General features: G+C 40.6%; 2 protein-coding genes and 1 long non-coding RNA gene across 4 annotated transcripts; all 3 read right to left on the bottom strand.

Annotated features, from left to right (window-relative positions):
- Positions 1-87: 87 nt before the first annotated feature.
- On the bottom strand, positions 88-17490 carry LOC125286589. 2 transcript variants are annotated; one of them, XM_048231780.1, is made up of 8 exons: positions 17433-17490; positions 17272-17313; positions 16857-17171; positions 16005-16304; positions 15686-15802; positions 9906-9924; positions 5404-5441; positions 88-259 (listed from the first exon to the last, which is right to left on the bottom strand). In XM_048231780.1, exons 1-8 carry the CDS (start codon positions 17455-17457, stop codon positions 198-200), a joined length of 918 nt encoding a protein of 305 aa, XP_048087737.1. In that variant the 5' UTR covers positions 17458-17490; the 3' UTR covers positions 88-197. The 2 variants fall into 2 exon arrangements, with proteins under 2 accessions (XP_048087737.1, XP_048087738.1); XM_048231781.1 differs by lacking the exon at positions 88-259 and adding an exon at positions 5095-5181.
- LOC125286590 lies at positions 7673-8427 on the bottom strand. Its single transcript, XR_007192205.1, has 2 exons — positions 8098-8427; positions 7673-7947 (listed from the first exon to the last, which is right to left on the bottom strand). It is a non-coding gene; the product is annotated as an uncharacterized LOC125286590 (long non-coding RNA).
- A 945-nt stretch (positions 17491-18435) lies between the features above and the next one.
- On the bottom strand, positions 18436-25477 carry LOC125286138. Its single transcript, XM_048230905.1, has 11 exons — positions 25450-25477; positions 24927-25220; positions 24493-24795; positions 24238-24339; positions 24113-24137; positions 23543-23592; positions 23420-23462; positions 23274-23332; positions 19378-19412; positions 18899-18926; positions 18436-18732 (listed from the first exon to the last, which is right to left on the bottom strand). The coding sequence occupies exons 1-11, from the start codon at positions 25475-25477 to the stop codon at positions 18644-18646; spliced, it is 1056 nt and encodes a 351-aa protein (XP_048086862.1). The 3' UTR covers positions 18436-18643.
- Positions 25478-27615: the final 2138 nt, after the last annotated feature.

Here is a 27615-nt window from a genome sequence, read left to right as displayed (position 1 = left end):
TAGGAACGGCTGAAGTGCCCTTGAGCAAGGCACCTCACTGCGCTGGAATTAGTGTGCTTCACCACACTGTGTGCTGTGTGTGTTTCACTAATTCATGGATTGGGATAAATGCAGAGACCAAATTTTCCTCACGGGATCAAAAGAGTATACTTAAAAAAGTATGGCAATACTATTCCACAAGGTGTCTCCCTTCCTCTTCATTGGTGCTGTATGTTGCAGATATTCAAAATGTTTAAGGTTGCTTCACTGGGAGCCGCATCTGAAAGAAAGTTCACAAAACAAAAACAAACATTTGAATGTGGGGCTAATGGTGTGATAAGTTTTCTAACATACAGCTGAAGCAGACATGGAAAGTGACTGTCACTCACTGATCAATGCTATTTTTAGCCTCCTGTTACTGTCAGAAATGCGGAAAAAAAACAAGTGCACAGCTCTATAACAGAGAACCATGCAATCTTTTTAGGAACAGAAAATGGGGTCATGAGTACCGAGAGATTTACAACAGAGGAAATGCAAAGGAGAAGTTGACAAGTGAAAGGTCCTGCAGAGGAAGGTTCTATTTGTGAACGCACACCCTGGCCTGCATTACACAGCGACTCACCCTTGACCTTTGTGCCCTGCATGTGCAAAAGGGTGGCTTTGGTGGGTTCGGTTTGGTTTGGTCATTGTTAAGGGAAAACTCCAGTCTAACAACAACCTCTGGGTCTGTTTGTGGATGTGGCGTAAATATTCCTTTGGGACCAAAAAATCGTAAATTGGTGCAGTTTTTTTATGATAAGACCTAGTGATCAACCACAGTTAGCCTACTGCCTAAAAAAGGTGTAAAATCTGGCATGCACAGATGAGTAAATGGGATGCATAAGCCTATTATTAGACCAATGCCAAAAGTCACGGAATTTGAAGGTCTGAAAGTGCAATTTTCTTTGCAGCTTTAGTTGCATGTTAAATTTTTATTCAATAATAATGAAATACTTCTTGTAATTGAAAACAAGTCCATATGGGATGTTTTGGTGTAGGACAGGTTTCTGCCTCAGGGGAAGCCTCTAGGATTCTTGAAAGCTGGATCGTCAGTTTACACAGAGTGAAAAATAGTTATTCACACAAATACAGCAGAGATTTATAGTTTCATGTTTTGTGCACCAGTGTATTTCAGCTACTTAATGACTCAGTGACGATGAAGTTCGGACTGACGTGGATGGACTACTTGTGGAATGATAACGGTACTTACAGAATATGAAAATTAGAAGCACGCAACATGCCAATGACAGCAGTCATAATCTAGCAGTCATTATTTGCAGCGGTCAATATCATGAAATATTGGGCCTCCAAATGTTGTCAATTGTTCTTATTAATTAATATTTAGAGAAGTTGTTGCACATTTCCAGGCATAGTGAGGCATTAGCCAGGCTTGACCTTTCCCCTCCTCCTCTGTCGTCCTCCAGGCTTGACCTTTTCCCCTCCTCCTCTGTCGTCCTCCAGGCTTGACCTTTTCCCCTCCTCCTCTGTCGTCCTCCAGGCTTGACCTTTCCCCTCCTCCTCTGTCGTCCTCCATGCTTGACCTTTCCCCTCCTCCTCTGTCGTCCTCCATGCTTGACCTTTCCCCTCCTCCTCTGTCGTCCTCCAGGCTTGACCTTTTCCCTCCTCCTCTGTCGTCCTCCAGGCTTGACCTTTTCCCTCCTCCTCTGTCGTCCTCCATGCTGACTTTTCCCCTCCTCCTCTGTCGTCCTCCAGGCTTGACCTTTTCCCTCCTCCTCTGTCGTCCTCCATGCTGACTTTTCCCCTCCTCCTCTGTCGTCCTCCATGCTGACTTTTCCCCTCCTCCTCTGTCGTCCTCCATGCTTGACTTTTTCCCTCCTCCTCTGTCGTCCTCCATGCTTGACCTTTTCCCCTCCTCCTCTGTCGTCCTCCATGCTGACCTTTCCCCTCCTCCTCTGTCGTCCTCCATGCTTGACCTTTCCCCTCCTCCTCTGTCGTCCTCCATGCTGACTTTTCCCCTCCTCCTCTGTCGTCCTCCATGCTTGACTTGGTGACCTCTTTATTATGACCAAGGCACCGGGCGTCATCCTTATAGGTTTAGTCAGAGTTTTTTTTTTTTTTTTACAATAAATTAATTTATGTTACTGTACATCAACTGGCCTGTAGGTGGCCGGACACAGTTTTCTGTGAATATCTTGAGAACCGTAGGGCCTAGGAGGACCACCATTTTTGCATGTTGGTCTTAAAGGGCCATGTCAACCCATCCCATAACAATTCATTTTATTTATAGTGCCACCTAGTTAAAAAATGAAAAAGCAAAAATCTCTGGCTGACATGGTCAAAACGGCACAAAATTGAAAGTGTATGATCATTATGACACCCTCTGAATGTAATGTTATAGTGTAATATAATGTAAAAGTTTTTTTTTCACAGGCGGTCAGACTGTTGAATAGTGGATGCACTTTCTGTCTTGCACTATGCACTTTATATGTCTGTTTTGTCTGTTATATGTCTCCTTGTCTGTTATACTGCATGTGAGTGACAGAGCAAAATGCATTTCATTGTATTGTAGGCCTACTAAATACATATGATAATAAACCGAACTTGAACTTGAATGCATGCCAAGTTTTATGGACTTCTGTTCATGGGAGGCCATACAATAAATTCATTTATGTATACATTTAGTGACTGTACACCAACAGAGTTTTCTGTGAATATCTTGAGAACCGTAGGGCCTAGGATGACCATTTTTTTTCACATGTTTTCCTCCAGGGGCCATGTAAACCCATTCCATATGCACACATAAACAGATACACACGCACACACATACATTCACAGTAATCATACGTATGACACATACACACACATGTACGCATGCATGCACACACACAGGCGCACACACAGGCACACACACAAGCACATGCACGCACACACACACACACACACACACACACACACACACACACACACATTTAAACATAAACATGTACACGCACACATGCACACAATTCAAGAATTTCTCAAAATTATGAACAGGCAAGATGGGGGTGGGGTTGTATTAAATGTTTTACATATGAAATCTCTGAACTAATCATGTTTTGGTACTTGTTGTCTAGCAGATACCAGTGAGAATTGAGTGTGCATAATGCAATTCAGTGAGACAGTTAGAATCATATATGCGGGTCATTCCACGTCAATTCAACCAGGGCCCACGCACTTAGGTCTCAAAAAATTCTGAAAAAAATACCTATGTGTACCTATGTTACCCAGGAGACTCACTGTAAAATTAATCTTATGTAAGATCAATACTTTCCAAGATACAGCCAGTTTTACAGGGGGAGGGGGGTGTCGATTTTGTTCAGCCTCTTTTTTTTGTCAAAGTTCACAAGCCCACAGCGCAAGAACTAAAACATGTACAGTAGGAGGCTCAAATTTTGCATGCTGGTACATAAATAGGAATAGTAGGTAGCAAAATCATCAAGTTTGGTCTGGATAATTCTGCATGGTCATAGCTGCCCCTCAAAGTTGATCAAAATTTTATTGGAGTTTTTGGCTGGGCTCTGTTTAGGCTTTCAGAAGACATATTTGTACCCAACACAGGCTCTTGATTTATTTTCCTTACTGAGATAAGTAGAAAACTCTCACAAAAAGCAATGAACAGAAAATAAATCCCTTCAGGGTCTGAACAGCAGACTTCACAAGTCTGAAAAATAATTTTGGTTCTCATTTTCAAAGCACCTTGCGGGAATATACCCGATTCAGGACAGTCTGCCCTACACAAACAGGAAATGCATGTAGAGCTATGAGCTTGCTGTGGTGAGATAAATGTCAAAATATAATAATTTTTATAATACGCTTTTTATATTTTAATTCTTTAAAAATTAAAATAAAATCAATGGTAGTACTAATCCACTCTGCTGAAAAAAAACAATACGTATATATGTATGTGTATAATGTAATATGTATAACATATAATATGTGTGTGTGGCACTTACAATGACCAGAATAAATCCTTATGAATAAAGGTAGTGAAAATGCCCTAAAAACAGCTTAGGGTTCTAAGGGTTAAAAATCCCATGGCACTTATCGCAAAGAGTAGGTGGTTCCCTGATTTGCTTTATTTATGTACACATACATACTGTAAAGACACACACACACACACAAAGACACGTCAACACACACATACACTACACATGCACACACACATTATGCATACACACGACATGCACAAACACGCACACAAACACATAAACACACATACAGTACACACACCCTCACACACATGCACCCACACATACAAACACACCTACATACACAAACATACGCGTGCACACACACACACACACAAACATACAAAAAAACACACACAAAACACATACAGTACACAAAAACAACCACACACTCTGCACACACTCATTTACAAACACAAAAAAAGGAACAAAGTAGGAAATGAACACAATTTGACAAGCGTGACTTATTTTTGTGGAAAAAATGTGCTGGACTGGGTGGCGGTCATATTTTGTACTGCTCTATTGTTTATTTGGTATTGGGATATTATTTACATATATTATTGTTTCATTCACCACTGTCATACCTTCATGTCTTGTTTCCTCTAGTATGGTATATGAAAACGTCTGCAAAAAAACAAAGTGTCTTTAATTTGATCAAATTTCCCCAAGTTTTGTGCAGTCTCTGCTGTCTAAATCTATCTTCACAATGTTCCAAATAATACTCCCATCTATTTCCCCTAATGCTAAAACACCGGTAGCAGACTGTGCAGTGTGAGAAGCTGCATAAATCAAGAAAGTAATACTCAGTTAGTAATCGGGTCCAAGTACATGTTACAGGACACCTTTATTGTAAAAATGTCAGGTATAACCATGTCGTAAACATGTTTTAGAGGGTGGCATACATTCTAAAAAAGTTCTTCATTGCAAGTTCATTCGTAGTAACCTGACTCGGGCTTTTGTCTATAAATGAGATTGGTCCTTTACAGAAGTGACTGTCATCATAGACCATCCCATTGATTGGCTCAGCTGATTGGAAATCAGTTTCAATGGGAGAGGGGGTCAGATGGAGGTCAGATGGATTTCCAGGAACAAATTAAATTAACTCTCAGATTTGGTTGCTTCCCAGGCTAATCATCATCTCCAACGATGCAGTCTGTAAGTGCATATCAGTCCTGTGGACTGAACCTCCTTAAACCTGCAGCAAGCCGTTATGTACATTATAGAGATTATGGAACCAGGTACACAGCAAGAGCCCAAGTTAAGTGTTTATTTTTCACTCTAAAGTGATATTGGTTACAAGTTGTGAGGACTGTGCAAAACATGTTTCCAAGTTGTTGTTCCAAGTACTCTTTCAAGTTGTTGCATCACAGTACATAAGAAGCCCCCCCCCCCCCTTATTTTTTTCTGGTAGACTTACCATGATAATCAGAGAACTCATTCCAATTGTTGCGGGCCCTGTAAAGAAAGCAGATAATGAAGACCACATGTAGCGAAGGGAGGAAGCAGAGTACTAAACCTCGTCGACATGGCAGTCAGAGCGCATACTCAACCGTAGTGACGGCACTCCGTCACACTGCCCTCCCCCTCGCGAAGCGTGCCCATGCACTTCACGCACACTGCCATCCCTCACGCATCCACCAGCCATACTTCTCCCATCCCAGGGTGCTCCACACCCATCTCTGGGGTCCCCCACACAGGGGTCAACCTATCCTGGGGCCCCTCATACGGCTCACACATCGGGCACGCCTCCAATGGCCTCACGGCAGCCATCCCACTTCTGACAACGTATGTAGCGAAGGGAGAGAGTAGTGACCCCACCCAGTCTTGAACCCGGGTCTCCGGGGCACTAAACATGCAGCAAAGAGCCATGGCTCTATGTCGTTTTGGTCAAGTTGCACGTTGATTACCCCCGGAGACCTGGATTCAAGACCGGGTGCGGTCACTGCTCTCTCCCATCCCTACACCACAAGTGTATTCATATTTCACACCAGGGAAAGAGGATATATGACATTAAAACATTAAGTGCACACCTCAAAAGACTACCAGACAGCATTATGTGTCAGGGAACTGTGTGTACAACAGTGATTTTTTTTCTTGTTTACATAATTGTAAAAGAAAGGCAGGAAAAAATGACATGGAAAAATTAAAAGAGTGATGAAAACAGTGAGTGAGTTTTAACATTTACATTGTACAAAGAGAATTAAACAGATCCTCACAATACATGATAAAATATCATATGAATCACATTATGTGTCTGTGTCTCTAATAGGGGTGAAACGGTACACAGAAGTCACGGTTCGGTTCATACCTCGGTTCGGACATCACGGTTCGGTACGAGTTCGGTACAATGGAGAGAAAAGCAAAACAAAAATGCAGAAGGCAACAACCTGGTGTGTAAAGTAAGATGTGAAGAGTAAACAATAAGTACCCCACATCATATCCAGATGTAAAGAGTAAACAATAAGTACCCCACATCATCTCCAGATAAACAATAAGTACCCCACATCATCTCCAGATGTAAAGAGTAAACAATAAGTACCCCACATCATCTCCAGATGTAAAGAGTAAACAATAAGTACCCCACATCATCTCCAAAAGAGTAAACAATAAGTACCCCACATCATCTCCAGATAAACAATAAGTACCCCACATCATCTCCAGATGTAAAGAGTAAACAATAAGTACCCCACATCATCTCCAGACTCCATCTGTAACTTCTAAACAAAATAAGACAATCAGCAATAAAACTGAAGATACAGCATCTTATTTATTAAAGTGCAAATTTTCATCTTATTTATTAAAGTGCACTATTTATTAAAGTGCAAATTACATAGCATAACAAAAATAAATGTAAAAATAAAAATAAGTGCAACAGGCATACCTTTGCCAACTGGCAAATTTGGTAACTTCAGAAAAGAATAAGGAGTCAACTTTTTTGTATTACAACATTACAGTTAAACCACTGCTTGTGCTTAATAGAGGCAGTGTATCTGGTGTATCACAAGACAATGTACCTCTTAAAGGTAGCTTCATTGTATTTTTAAGGGTTTTTTTTTCAGAAACACAAGTTTGTCCACACTTTCACCAGTGAGGGTAGATCTTGTGGCTATTAAGTGCAACAGGCATACCTTTGCCAACTGGCAAATTTGGTAACTTCAGAAAAAATTAGGAAGTAAACTTTTTTTGTATTACCACATTACAGTTAAACCACTGCTTGCTGTGGTGAACATAAACTGTCCCATAGTCCATATGTCTAATGGGTGAAGTTAAATAAAACTATATAAAATATAAAAGAAAATAACAATTTGTGCTTAATAGAGGCAGTGTATCTGGTGTATCACAAGACAATGTACCTCTTAAAGGTAGCTTCATTGTATTTTTAAGTTTTTTTTTTTCAGAAACACAAGTTTGTCCACGCTTTCACCAGTGAGGGTAGATCTTGTGGCTATTAAGTGCAACAGGCATACCTTTGCCAACTGGCAAATTTGGTAACTTCAGAAAATATTAGGAAGTAAACTTTTTTTGTATTACCACATTACAGTTAAACCACTGCTTGCTGTGGTGAACATAAACTGTCCCATAGTCCATATTTCTGATGGGTGAAGTTAAATTAAACTGTATAAAAGAAAAGAACAATTTGTGCTTAAAAGAGGCAGTGTATCACAAGACAATGTACCTCTTAAAGGTAGCTTCATTGTATTTTTAAGTCTTTTTTCAGAAACACAAGTTTGTCCACACTTTCACCAGTGAGGGTAGATCTTGTGGCAGTGACTATGTCACCTGCCGTTGAAAAAACAGGATGGTTCCTCTGACCAGTTGCGAAGAGGGAGCCAAAGACTTCTTCCATGGCTGACTTCTTTGGAGGAGGTGGAGAGGATGATGTGTCAGAGTCTGGCATCTCTGGTAAGAAAGTAGCCTGTGAAGTTGATGGCCCGTCCTGTGTTGTCTCTGCGGTCTCAGTCTGCAGTATTATACAACAAAGACAACAGTAAATGATTGGGTTTCATCAGTGAACACTGTAACAACAATATGTTAAGACATGACAGAAGTGAGGAAAAATCAATCAAATAATAATAATAATAATAATAAAACCTTAGCATTAAATACATACCTGCTCTGTTCTGCTCAGAATTTTTGTGATGAGATCTTCAAAGAAATCTTATGGTGATAGACAGGATCAAAGTGAGGGAGCGATTTGAACCTGGGGTCCAATGCAGTGCATTTATTAAAGAAATCCTGGAGATCTGGGTCAATGTATCTGTTTTGCATGTTCTCTCTGATGGCATGCTTCATTTCCCTGACGATGGGAGCATCGTCGTCATTTCGTTCCATAGACTTCATTATCATTGTTTTGAGGGGTAGGATCATTGAAACCGACGGTGTTGTTTCAGTGCTCAACATTGTAGTGATGGTCTTCAAAGGTTTCATAATCTGAACCACACTCTCCTGATCTGACAGATGTGAGGCGTCCTTGTTCTTTACTGACTTGTCTGTCAACGCAGAGTAAATGGCAACTTGCTGTTCCAGATAGCGTTCGACCATTTCGTAGCTGGAGTTCCAGCGTGTCGATACATCATGTATGAGGCAGTGTTTTGGCAAGTCGAGGATCACCTGTTTACACTCCAAAACATGCGCAGCCGTCGTGCTACGAGTAATCTACTAGTAATCGAGATACCTGGTTGACTGCTAGTGCTTTTTGTGTGGCTAAATTTAAAGTATGGGCAAAGCATCCTACATGCGGACCCAGCCCTGCTTCTCTGAGGGCATTAACAATATTTTTTGCATTGTCTGTGGTCACTGAAATAGTTGTTCCAGGCCTCTCTAGTTTCCACTCTGCCACAACCTCCTGTAGCTTCTCAGCTAGGTGAGTGCTTGTGTGCTGCTCATATAGGGGCCTCGTCTGTAGAACGGACACTTTCATTTTCCACTTAGAGTCAATAAAATTAGCAGTAACAGTGAGGTAGCTTTCCGTAGCACGAGAAGTCCAACCATCAATCGTTAATGAAATGGAGGGTGCAGCTGACAACTCGTGCTCCATCAACATCCGTGTTCGGTTGTATATGGAAGGGACTATTGTTTGACTCATGTGTGGACGGGATGGAATATTGTAACGTGGTTCGAGTACATATAGCAAATATTTGAAGCCAGGTTCCTCTACGAGTGAATACGGGCGCATAGAAGATGACATGTAAATTCCGAATGCTTCAGTGATTTGTTTGGACCTATTAGCATTTGTATCTAATGGCTGGTTAAGCACTGTAGGGAGGAGAAGTTGGACAGTTTTCTTTCGTCTCGTTCCACTTACTGGCACATCTGGGTGATGGCGTCGGATATGCGTTAGCATGTTAGATGTATTACCACTCACATACCCAACAACTGCTGAGCAACGCCGACACACAGTCCTCGTCTTGTCAACCATTCTCTCGCCTGTGCTACTCCAACTGACTGGAAAACCGAAGTTTTCCCAAACTTGGGATCTTAAAGAGGCCGGCGGGTCCTCTAGCTCCTGTGGGTCTCCACCACTCGCCATACTCGTGCTGTTATCTCTGACTCACTCACTGCGTTGTCCATCAACCTGACAAAAAATAGGCTACATAGGCGGAGCTTGGCTATATAGGCACCAACCAGAGCTTCAGAGCTAAGGCGGGGCTACAGATTGTCTGTAGAACCCGCGTATCTAAAAATAGTTCTGCATTATATTAATTAAATCGCACGCGAAGTTTTATTTATTTTTATACCGTGTATTCTATGTGTAAATTCGTGCACCGAACCGTGACGCCCGTACCGTTTCGATTCAATACGAATACATGTACCGTTACACCCCTAGTCTCTAATAGCAGATGTCATTGGGATAGCAAGACAAGAAAATCAAATCTGTACTGTAAAGGATAATGCAAACATATAATGGCAGTCTCTTACCTCTTACGCTTGCATACACCTGTGAACATGTAAGGTTCAGAGTTAAACAGAGCATTTACAGAAGACACCAATACTCTATGATATGTTGCACTGACACTAGGAACTACTGTACGGAACCCTAGAGGGGTCATTCCAAAATATTTTTGGTATATAAGAAAACGTGCGCTCATTATGACCGCCGCTCGGTCATATAGGGATTGTCAAAGTTTTTTTTTTTTTTTCCGTCATCTACTTCCTGAATTTTTGGTCAACGATACCCGGGACACCGAAACACTGGGGCACTCATGTGTATGATTAACCTGACATTCTCTGGGGGTATGCCAAGTTTTGTAGAATTTCATTCATGGGGGGGTCTAAAAAATTAAGTTATGTGTACATTTAGTGACTGTACTCATTGGCCTGTAGATGGTGGTGCACACATATACACACGCACACACACACACACACAGGTACGCACTACCATCAGTATCGGCAATTACAACGGCCGATACATAATTACAAATTCAGTAGGATTAAAGGAAAACCAAATATTCATCATAATAATAATTTGGCTGCATTTACAGTATTGGCGTAATGTAGTCGTTTGTCCACCAGATGGCGCATCGTTGCAGTGAGACGTAATTTTGTTGGAAGTTAATCTAAAGTGGGTTGGAAAAACACTACGCTTCCTACAAGGAAAAGACTGTAGTTTACCGCTGAGAACGTCTAATAAGGGTAGGATGATTTCTGCATGACATGTAATTCCCATTTCTTCTTGAAGCCGAAATAAATCTGCGAATCGGATAAGCTTGGTTTTTACTGCAGGTAGGCTACGTTAATCTTAAATTATATCAATAGCCTAGAGTAGGTAAAATAATGTTACCGTTAGCATTGGTTGAGTGATAGAGGCCAATTTGATTATTGATGTATTTGTAGAAAACAATAAATGCGGTTATAGGCTACCAAGAACATTGATAACAGCACTAATTGCATCTTTCGACTGTCATCTCATTTGCTTATAACCATAACCTAGGCTACTAACAGGAGCTAAGTGAGTTAGCCACAACACGTTCGCTACGTGATGGTTTTCTAATGGAAAATATAGGCTACCTGAAAGATAACCTGATGATGCATCCTAAACACCGGGCTGGGACATTTAGCTCAAAGTCTCAAAAAGCATCTGAGTCAACGTTCATTCCCAAACACCCATATAGGCTACTTCAATCCTCTATTTTCAAAGGTGATTCAAGTAAGGAAGTAACCTGACCCTAGCCAGATGAATTTCGTTCCGCTTAGCTCCGCCTAGCTTCACTCACATCCATCTGGGACCTCTTCCATTGAGAGTGATTTCTGCAACCGATTTTATGGTACAGCCAATCAGGGCGAGGGCGGAGTTTCATAGATGTGACATAGCGTAGAAGCGACTGTGAGACTGTTTTTAGCGTCACGGGTTGGCTTCGATGTGAGTGGTTGAAGTAGCACGTCAATAGATGACGGACAAGTGGCTTATTCAATTATTTGCAAGCATTTTTTGATTAGGCCCAGCCTTCTGAAGCAACACTTCAATGGATCGGTTCCAGATGGATGAGTGGAGCTAGGCGGAGCGAAATTCATCTGGCTAGGGTCAGGTTAATAAGGAAGAGCATGGCTCAAAGTAAAGTAACTAGGACTGAAACTACATAAATTCGTCAAAGTGAATAATTTGTGTCAACTCACCGAATGTAGATTTATTAACGCACCCGGATCTACATCTCCATTTAAACCAAATGTTTTAGAGCCGCACGCTGAGAGATGTATCCAGGGCAGGGCTGTACCTACACATATTTGTTGCACGTGCTACAAAAAAATCATTCTTTGCGATGGATGATTTAGTACCAACGCTACACCGGGTCCAATACAGTTTTGCCCATGGCTATACCGTGAGACTGAGACGTTTTTGTTTGTTCGGCGCGCGGTTTAGGTGTGAGAGGAGTCGATGTGCTTTGATTCCAGCTTGGTAGTAGTAGTCTATGCGATTAAAAAACGTGTGTGTGAAGTATCCAAACAATGATAACGCTTTCATTATGGCTGCTTTAGCCATAGAACTTGAGCTACTGTACAGTGGGTTGGGTTCCATTTAGAAGTGTCGCTTTCCGTGATTCCCACAGCTGCGTGAAATGTATTACTACTGATATGCAAAACTATTAACTTTTCGCCAAGAGGTGACAGCTTAAGTCCGCTTGATACTGTAAGCCATTGGTTCCCAAAGGAGATTTTATTTGGGTCGCCAGCATAGCCTAGTGACAATTTATGTTGTAGAATGAACCTTATATAGCTTGTTTGTTAAACAGTCACGGTTTTGTCATAACTCCCTCTATGCATTTTTGCAAATAGAATAGCTAAACTAAATGTCGCAGGGGTTACTAAATTGTGCACTCATTTTACTCAATTGTGCTCTCAATTCAGTAAATTGTGCTCTCATTTTAATTGTTGTAAATTGAGCGCACAATTTAGTAAAACGTGCACGCAATTTACTAAATCGTGCATACATTGTACTAAATTGAGAGCACAATTTAGCAAAATGAGTGCACTATTTAGTAAAACGTGCGCACAATTTACTAAAATGTGCACACATTTTACTAAGTCGTGCGCACGATTTACTAAATTGAGAGCACAATTTAGTAAAATGAGTGCACAATTTAGTAAAACATGTGCAGGATTTAGTAAAACTAGATGTACCGCGGTACAAACTATGACCGCCGCTCAGTCCTGTACATCCATTCCGCGAAAATAAATCACACTTATCAATTTGTCTCCATCTTCTTCTCCATCCCCCACTCTTGAAACTTTTGTGTATGCTTGTTTGGAATGTGTGTTTGCGGGCCGCACACAAAGTAGTAAATTTGTAGCATTGTTATAAAACCTTTAAAATCTCTAAACAATCACAAGTAGGGCAGTTCATCACAGTCCATCCATTGCAACTGGACTGATTAAAGGTACGCCTGTAGGCTACATTGTATTTGGGAAAAGAAGAAGGTAGCAGCATAATGTATTTATTTGTTTATTTATTATTAAACAAAACAATCCTTGTCAGATCCATGCAGTTTTTAACAGCTATCAAGAAGAGAGGTCATGTCATGGATTTTTGTGAATGTTTCTTCTTCTACATTATGCAAGAGTTTAGTCATCTAGTTCATATGATATTCAACTTAATTGTCAATGCACAAATTAAATACCAGTAGTCTAAAACAAAATGCAGTTTTTTTTACCCAGTGGTGCAAATAACTGACATGTCCAAAATGGCGTGTCAGTTAATAAAAAGTTAATAGTTTTGCATATCAGTAGCAAGACATTTCACGCAGCTGCGTGAATCACGGAAAGCGCAAATGAAGTGGACACTTCTAAATGGGACCCACTGTACAGTAGCTGAAAGTCTGTGGCTAAAGCAGCCATAATGAAGAAAGTGTTATCATTGTTTGGATACTTCACACACACATGCTTTTTAATCGCATAGACTACAACTACCAAGCTGGAATCAAAGCACATCGACTCCCACACCCTCACTCACACCCTAAATATGCATAGGCAAAACTTATCAAGAATGATTTTTGTAGCACGCAAACAAATTGGATACAGTAATTTATGTTTCAGTCCTAGTTACTTTACTTTAAGCCATGCTCTTCCTTACTTGAATCAACTTTGAAAATAGAGGATTGAAGTAGCATAGTGGGTGTTTGGGAATGAACATTGACTCAGATGATTTTTGAGACTTTGAGCAGAAATGTCCCAGCATGTTTAGGATGCATCATAGACAGGTTATCTTTCAGGTAGCCTACAGTATATATTTTCCATTAGAAAACCATCACGTTAGCGAACGTGTTGTGGCTAACTCACTTTTACTCCTGCTAGTAGCCTAGGTTATGGTCATAAGAGAATGGGATGACAGTCGAAAGATAGAATTAGTGCTGTTTTCAATTTGCTTGGTAGCCTATAACCGCATTTATGGTTTTCTACAAATACATAATCAAATTGGCCTCCATCACTCAACCAATGCTACCTCCTAGGCTATAATTATGACCACCGCGCAGCGAAGTGGCGGTCAAATAGGTTTAGTCAGATTTTTTTTTTTTTTTTTTTTTGTGTCCAAATTTCCGTCAAGGATTCCCGGGACACTGTAAGACCGGGGTACACGAAACTTGGTGGGCATGTAACCCCACATGGATAGCATGGAACCATCGTTTTTCATTTTGATCTGTAGCCTCCCCGCTGGACTGGACCCCCCGAAAGGAGGGTAGGGCAGACACAGTTTTCTGTGAATATCTTGAGAACCGTAGGGCCTAGGATGGCCAATTTTTTTCTGTATGTTTGCCTCCAGGGGTCATCTTAACCCATTCCATGTGCACACATGTACATAAACAGATACATTCGTATGACACATACTCACACAGTAGACATATGTATGCATGCATGCACATGCACAAACACAGGCACATACGCAGGCACACACACAAGCACACACACACACACATACACACACACACACATAAACATGTACACGCACACATGCACACAAGAATTTCTCAGAATTATTAACAGGCAAGATGGGGGTGGGTTTGTATAAAATGAATTTTACATGTGAAATCTATGAACTAATCATGTTTTGGTACTTGTTGTCTAGCAGATACCAGTAAGAATTGAGTGTGGATAATGCAATTTAATGAGACAGTTAGAATCATATAGGCCTTTCCGCGTGATTTATTTTTGTGGAAAAAATGTGCTGGATTGGGCGGCGGTCATATTTTGTACCGCTCTGCGGTACATCTAGTTTACAAGATTAACGTAGCCTACCTGCAGTAAAAACCAAGCATGTCCGATAAACATTCTCAGATTTATTTCGGCTTCAAGAAGAAATGGGAATGACATTTTATGTTGAAATCATCCTACCCTTATTAGACGTTCTCTGCGGTAAACTACAGTGTTGTCCTTGTCTTTACAACCCACTTTAGATTAACTTCCAACAAAATTATGTCTCACTGCAACGATGCGCCATCTGGTGGACAAACGACTACATGACGCCAATACTGGAAATGATGCCAAATGATGATGAATATTTGGTTTTCCTTTAATCCTACTGAATTTGTAATTATGTATCGGCCGTTCTAATTGCCGATACCGATAGTATGTGCGTGCCTGTGTGTGTGTGTGTGTGCGTGTGTATATGTGTGCACCACCATCTACAGGCCAATGAGTGTACAGTCACTAAATGTACACATAACTTAATTTTTTTAGACCCCCCCATGAATGAAATTCTACAAAACTTGGCATACCCCCAGAGAATGTCAGGTTAATCATACACATAAAATTTGGTGCAGTTCTGAACATCTTAACTGAAGAGAGGGGCGATTAAAGCAGAATGATATTGCATTTTAATTTTTTACCAGGGGGGTACAAATCACAAATTAGTGATTATGGGCTAGGTTGATGTGGGCCCTTGAGACCAACATACCATAAAAATTTCTTCATCCTCGGTGCCACGGTTCAGGTAGTTATTTAGGAAAAACTGCATTTTTTGGGTTTCGGGGGGCCCAGCGCGGTGAGGGAATGGCCCCCGGGGAACAAACACATTTTTTCCGTAAAAGTCTAGTGGGTCTACATACCCACCAAATTTCATGTGCCCCTGGTGTTTCGGTGTCCCGGGTATCGTTGACCAAAATTTCAGGAAGTAGATGCTAGTGGCGGTCATAATGAGCGCACATTCTCTCGATACAAATATCTTGCAATGACACCTCCTGGGCTCCGTAAGGAACTGAGTTCAGAAGTACCATTCCGCCAGAGCAGTAAAAGCAGAAGGACCAGCAGTAAGAAGGAGGGCAGCAGATATAGAGGGGCCATCACAGCTCCACTGCACGCACAGGAAGGCCACTCTTCATTCTGTTCCCCTGTTGGACACCAAAGAGTTTAAATTGCTGTTAGCATTTATAAAGTTAAAAACATTCACTTTGTATGTGTGTGTGTGTGTGTCTGTGTGTGTGTGTTTCAACACAAGATTTCACAAGATTGGTCTATTATGATAATATATTATAAAATATGTAATATTTGCCCCAGTCTGTGGTATGGTGGGTATGCTTTTGTAATTCTCACCGTACACCGGCAGGAACACTGAGTTCATTCCACAGATGTCCAACCCTACTGCGGCCAGCGGACGTTCTGACAGCACACAACTGTAGCTGTCTGTGTTGCCCCCCTGCACTGTCTTTAGATGGAAACCTGCCTGTTTCTTCTGAGAATTCCACATTTGAACATCGATGATGGTGTGATTCCTGCAGAGGTATGCAAGAAGGACGCTGGTGTCGAGCGCATCAGTAGAGGAGCAACTGAGATCCACTCCTGCCCCTGATCTCACTATGGACTTAGCAGCTATGGCTGCTGGGTAGACTCTATCTACACAACCACACACATGAGAAAAGGAGTCAGTACTCTTTTCATAAATTATATAAATCATGGGTTTCAAGTAATATCAATCAAACTGAAGCTCAGTTGTTTTGATCAGTTTTATTTTTACTTAATTGAAACCAACCCAAAACATGAGTTTGATTTATCATGGAATACACAATAGAAAAAAGCATGCTTTTGCATATTTGTTCAAATGGAGTTATCTAGCAGCTAGGCAGTTACAGTGCTACACTCTGGGGGCAATAACATGGGGGCTCATGAACATGTCCCCAGAGTGTAGCACTGTAAGTGCCTTGCTACACTAGCTGTTGGCTGCAGCAACTCAAGATAGGTAGAACCAATTGTTTTCGTTTTTTTTCGTACCGATACTACTTGGTGACCTCGAGAAATAGAGCAAAAACACCGGAATTGTCCTTTAACTCTTCAAAAAAAATTGTAAATAAAACAAGTCACAAACCTGTATACTAATTCATTTATATTAATATTATATAAAAATTATGGCAAATATTACTGCGATCCTGATGCGACAAGAGCTCTTACCAGTCACTTCAATGGAGATGGGACTCTCTCCTTCTCCTTTCACCTCACTGGGATGCCATTTTGTTTTGGAGAACATGCAACTGTAGTTTCCGGCATCCTCTTTAGTGACACATTTAATTTGGAAAATGGAGTCGTCAATATTGGTTGAGGCCCTCTCAATGCCGACTCCGTTCTTACAGAGGTAAACAAAGATTTCTTCCTCGAGTTTCTTAAATCCAAATGTGCTGCACCTCAACTCAAAAGTTCCTCCAACTTTAACACTTGAGTAAGATCCATAAATGCGTGCAGGGTGTACAGGATCTACATCTGCAGCCCCTATAAAAATATGATATATACACATGGTGAATTTATATGGCTTTGACTTTTCACACATTCCTACTTTTCTGTATCACAATGCAACTAAACAAATACACACTTGTGTGCTGGACCACTGGGGGAAGTGCCTCAGTCACAGTAACTGCAACAGAAAGAAAAAAAATGAACAAATCAATGCAAATACACTGTCAATAGTTCCCTGACTTAATGTACCAACTACTCAGCATTTTAATTTACAATACCTGATGAGTATTTACTTACCAAGAATAAGCAGTAGGATAAACATCTCACAACTCGTGAGAACCAAGCCTGTAGCAGGTTTTCCTTCAGACTGAATTAAGAACTAAGAAATGACATGTATGTGGAAGTAGGTCCTGAGGCTTTCTCAGGCCAGAGTTGACTTATTAGTCTTTCCTGAGTGCTAACAAACCAGGGCCTGATATTTGACATAATGAACACAAGTAAGTAAGTAAAGTACTGTAGGCTATTTATTTGTAACTGATTATCCATCCCCAGGTTTGTGTAGGACACACAGACATAAATAATGTCAATTACATAGTTGCAGCATTTTCATATTTGTTTGTTGCATGACGGGTAAACATATTATACTAGATTCAGGATGGGTAGGGTGTTGTCAGCACTTGTAGTGGACACTACAGCTGAGTTTGAAAAACTGACTGACTGCCACTCTAATGAGCCTGGATCTTTGGCATTGTGGTCAGCATTAAGTGTTCTTTCCCCACCAGGACTGGGAGTAAAAACACTATAGGGGCCCAAGGGGAGAGAGGGCCCTTGAAAAATCTAGAATATATTTTATCTTACCTGGGTTGAGGAACACGGGGGCCCATCAGGACTGCCTATAGGGGCCCATCAGGACTGCCTATAGGGGCCCATCTTGTGCTACACCCCTGTTCCCCACACACCCTGACGCAAGGCTGAGTGTGGCGGCTTTTCTGTCTTCTGATCTTCATTGCACCAACACAGAATCATATGGTCCTGAGGTCTTATTTTCACAATAAACACACATTCACCTACTTAGATAGACAGTTAGATACTTTATTGATCCCCAAGGGGAAATTCAAGATACTTTGCGTCCTTTATTTCAACATTCACCCAAACATCCTTTATTTGTGCTTTTGCTCATGGAATTATTTTAGCTCATAAGTTCATGTTGGTTATTCATAAAAAAGTAGATAAATAATAAAAAAAAAACACACACACAAATACTTTAGGTACCCTAGTTGTTTATTTCACATCATGAAAAAATCTTGTGCTTCCCAATACTGCCATTGGATGGCAGTGTTGTACAGACTGCCTGCTTCTGCATCATTCAGCCAAAGATGCAAAAAAGGCAAGTTTGTCTTAACACATTTCATACACAGAGTTATTCCAGTATACTGCTCTTTATGTTGTAGACCTTCATTGACTATGAAACAAAGATAATGCTTTTGCAGACAAAATGACAGAACATTTTAATCCACATGACAAGGTTTCTTGCTCTTCAGTGGTGTGGCATAGAGAACCTTTTTGGTTGGTGGTGACACTCTTGCTCCGTCAGGACCTGGAGTCAGGGAGGGACCAACATACACAGAGAAAAATGTTTTGAGATTTTGTCCGACTATCTGTGCAAACTCCTAGTACCGACACAATATGATGATCACTGGGTAGAAACAATCTAATCTGACACAGTCCAGTGCAGAGGCCACAGTGGAGAATCCCTCACTGACCTGTCCACATGTCAGCATGTTCCTGCCCCTGTGAAGGACATAAGACAGAGTTGAAAAGGGTTAGAGATATGTGAGATTAAAAAAAGCAGTATGATTAAAAGGTAGGTGGTGACCGTTACCCTACACACCAGGCCAAAAATACAAGTCCTGTGTTCTCAACACATTTCCCTTCACAATATGACGTCAAACTCTCAGTGGTAACTGTTGCTATGGTAACTGTAGATATACACTTTAGACAAAAGCTCTCCCTCTCACTTCATCAACTTGCACATGAGTTGATGTTTAAAAAAATATTTACTGATGTTTGTGATATTCACTGATGTCAATAGATCAATATACAGTTACTGTCAATACATGCTGAAATAAGACATAGATGAATGAAAACCGGATCAGATACATACTGTCTTGCAGATAGAACTGAATGAATCTCCTACATAATTATGTCCAAGAAGCCTAATGTGTGTTAATGTTAGGCTCACCCTGTTATCCTCAATTTCCTGGTATGTGACATCCTCTGTGTGGTGCAGGTACAAGAAATGCATTGACACATTAAGCCATTTGTTTACCCCAAAATCACATCATGCCATGAACAATGACAAAACAAAAAATGTACAAACTGTTTAACGTAGATCTAGATAGTAAAACCTGTGCTTGATAGACTACGAAACACTTGAAAAAACGGTACAGAATCTCAGCCCTTCCACATGTGTCTTAGACACTCTGCCTACCAATTTCTTCAAAACTGTTTTTCACCTCATAGCGGCGGATGTCCTTCAAATTGTAAATGTATCATTGCTGTCTGGCACTTTTCCTAAGTCACTGAAAACAGCTGTTGTAAAGCCACTTCTCAAGAAGAATAACCTGGATGCCTCCATGCTAAACAATTACAGGCCCATATCCAATCTACCTTTTATTGGCAAAATTATTGAAAAAGTAGTCTTTAATCAATTAACCACCTTCCTAACATCAAATGGGTATTTTGATTACTTTCAGTCTGGTTTTCGGGCAAATCACAGCACTGAAACAGCTCTCATTAAAGTTTCCAATGACATACCAACACAGATTCAGGTAAAACATCAGTCCTAGTGCTACTGGACCTTAGTGCAGCATTTGACACTGTTGATCACAATATTTTACTACACAGACTAGAACACTGGGTTGGATTTACAGGCATAGTTATCAGCTGGCTAAAATCATATCTACAAGAAAGGAGCTTCTTTGTTGCCATCGAAACTGTACCTCAACACCAACGTCCTTGACCTGTGGTGTTCCCCAGGGTCGATCTTGGGGCCACTATTATTCAACCTCTATATGCTCCCACTTGGACAAATCATTCAAAATAATTTGATTTCATATCATAGCTATGCAGATGACACACAAATTTACTTAGCTCTATCACCAAACAACTATGGTCCTCTTGAATCTATGTGTCAGTGTATAGAACAAATCAACACCTGGATGTTTCAAAATTTTCTTCAGCTGAACAAAGAAAAAACTGAAGTAATTATATTTGGTAAAAAATGAGGAAAGACTTAGGGTTGCCACTCTCCTTGACACAAAAGGGTTGAAGGCAAAGGATACTGTTAAAAACCTTGGTGTATTAATTGACAGTGATCTAAATTTCAACAGCCACATGAAAGCGATAACTAAATCAGCTTTTTACCACCTCAAAAATATTGTCAAACTCAGAGGGCTGATGTCAAAACATGACTTAGAAAAACTCATTCATGCATTTATCTCCAGCAGGGTTGATTACTGCAATGGACTGTTCACAGGCCTTCCTAAAAAGACTATTAAACAGCTTCAGGTGATACAAAATGCAGCAGCTAGGACTCTAACAAAAACTAAAAGAACTGACCACATTACTCCAATTCTTAAGTCCTTGCACTGGCTTCCAGTAAGTCACAGAATTGACTTTAAAGCACTATTGCTTGTTTATAAATCAGTAAATGGAGCAGGACCTAAATACTTGTCAGACATGCTTCAGCAGTACACACCTTCTCGTCCTCTCAGGTCCCAGGTGAAAAACCTGCTAGTAAAACCTACAGTTAGAACTAAACATGGTGAAGCAGCTTTTAGCTGCTATGCGACTCAGCTGTGGAACCAACTTTCGGATGACATTAAAAAGGCCCCAACTGTAGCCAGTTTTAAATCTAGACTTAAGACCAAACTGTTCTCAGACGCTTTCTGCTAACTGTGCCGAGTTACAAATTCTGAATCTGCCTCGATAATTATTCTACTTTGTCTTTTATTACTTTTTTTTACTACTTTTGCCTTTGTTTTTGCTTACTAATTATTCTTTATTTTTAAATGATTTTACCTTGTGTTTTATGTTTTCTTTTTATTATGATCTTTACCTTTTAACTATTCTTTGACTATATTGCCCTTCTATGCTTTTATTTGTTATTATCGTTTGGTTTTGTTTATGTAAAGCACATTGAATGACCTCTGTGTATGAAATGTGCTATTTAAATAAACTTGACTTGACTTGACTTGACTGTGTTATGGACATTTCAGTTTTTAATCATCAGTGACATCTTTATACACCTAAATTGAACTATGCTGTGGCATGTGTATTTTAAAGAACATAGCTTTGTGCTCTGCACTCTGCAGTGTATGTTTAGAGACACTAAGTCAAAATACTTGTGGTTGAAACAGACGGTACACCAGCAACAAACAGAAATACCATGAGCAGTTATGGTTGTATTTTGAATGTGCAGGGTACACTTTTACACATAAAGACTGCAGCAATAGACCACACACTGGCATAAAAAGTAATCAGAGCACAAACCACAGGGCTGCCAACTCTCACGCACTGGCCGTGAGACTCAATCATTTGATTGAGTTCACACGCTATCACGCCATCCCCCCGATTTCTCACGCTGGAGTGTCAACCCCGTCGGTCAAATACAGATGAGATTATCTGTAGGGTGTCCAGACGTCCTCTTTTCTGCAGACATGTTCTCTTTTTGAGACCTAATAAATTCGTCCAGCCGGAACTTCAAAATCCTCTGGGATTCTACCTTAACAGGGGCATCAGACCCTTTTAACTGCTGTGTCCCAATAAAATCTTAAGTCCAGGTTAAACTAAATTGCTTGCGGAGTACACACAGAGATCACACAGCATATCACGTGAACGAGGGGAATATTTTAGCGGTCTAAAACGCATGGTCACTAGCGAATAGCTTAATTAAATTTAGTGGGTTGTCCAGTCTACATTGGAAGTGTTTTCGTTATCAAAGCCAGACCCCAGACCACAGCCAGACCACACCAGAGGTCGTTAATTGCCACACCCCTGAGTGCATTGTTCAATAAAAGAGAGGCACATGGCGCAAAACTTGAGTGTAAGATAATTATAAACTTTGCGTTGGGATAATAATCCGCTTTCTGCTAAGTTTTGCGTCATGAAAATAGGGCCCTAAATCACAATAAACAGCAGACCTTACCAAATATAAGGATATAAAGCATGCCTCTGTACAATAAGCGATTCCGGAGTAAACCGGTTTTAAAATTGTACATTTCTACATGGTCTCCAACTCTGGGCTGACATTATAATGTATTCTCATGTAAACTATTTATGTCAGTAGCCTACATGAATTTTTGTAAATTGCTTAGCCATAGAGTATCCAGCCATCATGGTTCTTATATTGCCAGACTCCAGACAATCCAACTTATATATTTATACTGACATGCTGATAGTGACATTAATGCAAAAATATGAAGAAAAAAAATAATGAAACACAAATGTTTTTTTATATACAAAAGCTTGACATAAGACATATGCAAATATTATCACCATCATACTTTCCCACATATAGGTAGCCCAGACTGCCCTGAAAAAGGAAGATATAGCGTGTATAGATGCCCATTACAATGATAGGATTAACTAGTTGAACAACACCACTGACCTTCTGCATAATTTCATGGAGTGCTGAAATGTACACTATTTTTGACCATTTCTGAACTGTGAAACTCAGCAAATAGCTTTGTGGTTGTGTATTTATTGCAGTATCATCATAACTATAACATCTGTGTGTGCAAGGTTAAAATTATGAAGTGCAAATTAGTTTAGGCTACAGCACAAATATTTCCATCCATAGATACAAATAAGCAAGTCTAACCTCTGAATTTCAGAGAAACACAGCTTCAGCCAGTAACCAAAAATGGTTATTGCAGTGGTCCTAGTCCCACTAGGTACCCCAATGTTAACATTTTTGTTTTTTATTCTTTTTTGCTGTACTGTAATGATGCTGAATGAACGAAAGTAAAATTTGCTCTGTGCGCGGCAACATTTTGGTTAAGCCCACCAAATCTCACTCCAAAGTTTTTGTGTGTGTGTGTGTGTGTGTGTGTGTGTTTGCGTGCATGAGTTCACCTGCGTATCCTCTGTCACTGTTCTCCTCTTCAGTGAAGTCAGAGAACTCATTTTGGCTCCTGAAAAAAAAGAAAAAAGCCTACAGATTACAAACATTTAGTAGCCACGATGACCAACAATGTTTATGAAAAACAAAAGGGACCTACATGTTTTCCGCTTCATCTGAGTTTTGATTTCTCTCACTGACCACTACATTAATATAAAACAGAGATTATCCACAAAGGCCAGTGCAAAGCTAAAACAAAGTAAACACAAGCGAAGATGCGTACCTGCATACGTCGTGTCTACTCCATCCTGGTTACCTGATACCTGTGGGTGTCTGGTGCATACAGTATGACATAAAACGTATCAAAGACAGACAGAGTGCTTGTGTCAGTGTTGTGCTGTACCTTTACATGACACATGTAATGAATGTTACACGTTTTCTGTGCTCTTATGTATGTAACTGGGTATATGGGCTACCAATGCAAAAGCACGAACATAACAAAACCCAGTCATTTGTTTATGGGCTGCCAGGTCTGTAAACATGTGATTCAGTGAGACGAGAATGAGCCGTTCACATCTCTTCCCTTCACGTCAAGAAGGGAAGCTTGTTGATTAAAAAACCTCATCCTCCGGTCGCCGCCATCTTGAGAAAAAGTCCGTCCAAGTCAGTGGCAACAAGTCGAGATGGCAGTGACCAGAAGACGAGTTAACAGCGAACAGTCCTCATTATAACATCTCTACATTTACAGCGTTTACAATAATTCACAGTTCTCCACAGTACCACTGAAGTATAATGGCATTTTGAGCAAAATTTGAGGATTTATTTTCAGATCACTGAGACAGATATGTCTTACCTCCTACATGGCCATATCCTCTTCCCTGTACACACACAGTACATAAGTGCAAATGTCAATATGAACATTTTCTAAACCCTTATTTGACTTCAGATATGGTGTGTTGAATGGTAAGTGGAAATTACCCAGGTACCAGGCCAGTTGGAACAACAACAGCAGAAATACCAGGGACAGTGATACATACATTCCTGGTAGCATCACTTGACTAAAAGCAGAGGAAGGATATTCTAGAAAACACACACACACACCCACAGAGAGAGAGAGAGAGATACAAGCATGAGCACATTCTTGAGCACATTCTTGGCAAAATAACACAGTTATTAATTATGCATAACTAACCTGCACTACTGTAAATGTGTCAGTATGTTGGCCATTCCTACCGTACACTGCAAGAAAAACGTTCAGATTTCCACAGGCACCCAACTCTGTTGCAGCAAGCAGCCGGCCAGACACCACACAGCTGTAGCTGCCCGCGTCATCCTCCTGGACACTTCTGAGATGGAAACTAGCCTGTTTCTTCTGAGCGTCCCACATCTTAATGTCAATGATGGTCTGATTCCTGCAGAAGTATGCATGAAGAACATCTGTGTCTGGAGCATCAGTGGAGGAGCATCTGAAGTGCACGTCTGCCCCTCCTCTCACTCTGGACTCATCAACAGCTATCACCGCAGGGTATAGACTATCTGCAGAAAGATTGACAGACAGGAGAAGCCTAGAGTCAAAATGCCCACCAGTGCAATGGCATTGCTATCAATTTGAACACACTATGACAAAATGCCATGATCAAATGTAATCAGCAAATGAAGACACTTACCAATCACCTTGATAGAAATAGTATTGTGTCCTTCTCCTTTCACATCCCCGAGATGGTGTTTTGTTCTGGAGAACACACAACTGTAGTTTCCTGAATGCTCTTTTGTGATGTTTCCCACAGTGAAACTGGTGTCCACCGTTTTGCTTTCCATCATTGCTATACCAACCCCATTCTTGCAAAGGTAAACAAACACATGACCTCCAGCTGGGTTCAATCCAAATGTGCTGCACTTCACTGTGAGATTGTTTCCCTTTTTAACAGCTGAAGATCCATAAACCCTGGCTGGCTTCACAGCTGTGCAAGAATAAATGAAGAAATACAATTTGGTGCATGAAGACATGCCACTCCATTTCATAGAAGAAGGACTGCATAAGGTTTATGACCTTATGCAGTCAGACTTGACACCTTAGATGTTAGAAAGACTGCAGACACATTGAGACAAATCAGATTAATCAGATACAACACACTTACTCAAAATGCTTACTCTTGGTATATTATCAACAGGTGTGTTGTATTAACTCACACAGGGTGGAGAGGATGGCTTTCATCATGTTGTTTTCGGTGTCTGAATGGCTGGCACTCAAGCCTGATGTACAAATAGCTACAGATCAGACTGTGTGAGCACATCTTTAAATCCACTTCCTGTCTTGTTGAGTGGCAGTCAACTTGAACTGCTTATGTGTCCTGTGCTTTATTATGCTATATTATTATGTATAGTAGCCTAGTATTGTGTTTAGCAGTGGTGAAGCTTATAACTATGTGTATGGTTGGCACTTTACAAGAATAGTGATCAAAACGGAGGGGTTTTACCATTCCTTTTCTGTGTATTTTTACCCATCAGAACGTTTTTGCAGGTCTGAATGTTAAGTGTATAATCTGGGCATTTTGATATTCTCATCTGCCAGTGAGAAGAGGAGAACTGGAAGGGCTGTTGAATCAGAATTTGATACATTTATTTCAGTCAACCTCACCACCTTCGCCACTAGATGGTAGCATTGCATGAATCCAAAATTCACAAAAGCAATCAGATGAACCGAGAGCAGAGAAATGGACAAAACATCAAATCATTTATTTTAAAAATGATATTAATCAAATTAGCATGCTAGTAATATGGTGCTTTCAACAAAGTAGATGAGCATAAGTGATACGAATACATGCAGCTTATACAGTGACATTCAAAGCTGAAGGTTATTGTCAATAACGTTAGCCTATAGCGTGCATTCTAGTAAAATGAAAGCACAATTTAGTCAAATGAGAGCACCAAGTAAATTGAGCACACTCCACATTATCTTGATATTCACACACACAATATATCTTACAATGACACCTCTGGGGTTCTGTATGAAGAGGCTCCCACAGATAAACTCCATTCCAGACTGTGTTACTCTGTGTTAATAATTCACCAAAATATGCCAAATCATGTGTGAATTGTGCTCCTACTAGTACACATTATGGTTTTTCAAGCAAAAGTTAAAAGTGTATGTTGTGGGGGGCAGTCTATGTATTTTTTTACATAGATCTCCGTTTCTTGAGGTCACCGAGTACTGACGGTACAAAAAAACATCGGTTTTACCAAAGTCCTTTTAGGCAAGTCCCTCCACTCGGCGGCCATTTGACAACGCTTTTTGGGTACTCGGCAGGGTCGGACTGGGAACAAAATTCGGCCCTGGCAATTTTCTCCTGGACCGGCCCACCACTGGACCGACGACCCCCCAAAAAAAAATCCCCCCCTGATTCCCCCCCATAAATAACAAACACCCAGTAGGCCTATTATGCTGTAGCAACACTTCATAAACTGAACCCAGACATTAAACATTTAGATTTTAGATCTATAGGCTATAATCACAATAACACGGGGGTCCGGGGGTGTCTCTCCGGGATTTTTTTTTAGTATTCCTATGTAGTGAACTAGCCTACTGCTGTGTTTGTGTTAGGCTACTAATACATTTGCCTGGGTGGTAGTTTTGTGTAGTGTTTTATTCATGGCAGAGTAACTGATAGCTCACTAAAATGTCGAAGTAGCTTGCCCAACACATGTCATTTACCCTAACAAGAATAAGATGCCTCTCAAATTCCTTTTAATTCATTTATTTATCATTTTGTATCTCTCCAGAACAACTGCCTTGTTCAAGAAGACTGTGAATGAACTGAACGGTCTCCTCACACCCCTGGAACTGAGGAAGGTGCAGCTCTTCATTCCAGTACTGCAGGGCATCTGCTACACTGTGACTGAATGTTTGATTTATGAGCTCCACCTTCATCACCTGCATTCGCCACTCTGTGTCCCATTTTCCCATCGTCTGGTTGACTCAGTCCTCTTTTATGGAGTTTACCCAGTTTACTATGCCATCTTATTTGCCCACCTGCTGTCTGAAGCACTTTTGTTCTCAGCCAAAGTGTACCCAAGCAATTTTAGCAAGGTGGGAACATACAAAATGGCATGCACCAGTTGTCGAAATCATAGAACCAACTGCATGACGGTAACTCTGTCTCACTGAGCCTGTGAAGACACTCCCTGATTCTTTACTGATTGCAATGAACGGGTTGATCTTAGCAGTTTCTAAAATGTTTCTTAATTCCTTTTTATTTAATCTCTTCATTGGGGCTGGAACCTTTCTGTGAACTGTAAATAACAGATGCTGTTGATGAACCCATTGACACTGTACAAGTGACAAGTCACCTTTTTGTC

This window comes from Alosa alosa, chromosome 21 (genome assembly GCF_017589495.1).
Source record: "Alosa alosa isolate M-15738 ecotype Scorff River chromosome 21, AALO_Geno_1.1, whole genome shotgun sequence".
Classification (NCBI taxonomy): domain Eukaryota; kingdom Metazoa; phylum Chordata; class Actinopteri; order Clupeiformes; family Clupeidae; genus Alosa; species Alosa alosa.
This window is presented reverse-complemented; position numbering and strand designations above follow the sequence as displayed.

What these genes read in the sequence shown, in the direction of transcription:
- LOC125286138 (XM_048230905.1), bottom strand. Translation starts at nt 25,477, where the DNA reads ATGATGAAAGCCATCCTCTCCACCCTGT. An exon ending in AGCCATCCTCTCCACCCTGT is followed by an intron (nt 25,221 to 25,449) that starts GTGAGTTAATAC and finishes ATTCTTGCACAG; the next exon opens with CTGTGAAGCCAGCCAGGGTT. An exon ending in CGTTTTTCTTGCAGTGTACG is followed by an intron (nt 24,340 to 24,492) that starts GTAGGAATGGCC and finishes TGTGTTTTCTAG; the next exon opens with AATATCCTTCCTCTGCTTTT.
- LOC125286589 (XM_048231780.1), bottom strand. Translation starts at nt 17,457, where the DNA reads ATGTTTATCCTACTGCTTATTCTTG. An exon ending in TATCCTACTGCTTATTCTTG is followed by an intron (nt 17,314 to 17,432) that starts GTAAGTAAATAC and finishes TTTCTGTTGCAG; the next exon opens with TTACTGTGACTGAGGCACTT. An exon ending in AGTGTTCCTGCCGGTGTACG is followed by an intron (nt 15,803 to 16,004) that starts GTGAGAATTACA and finishes GGTGTCCAACAG; the next exon opens with GGGAACAGAATGAAGAGTGG.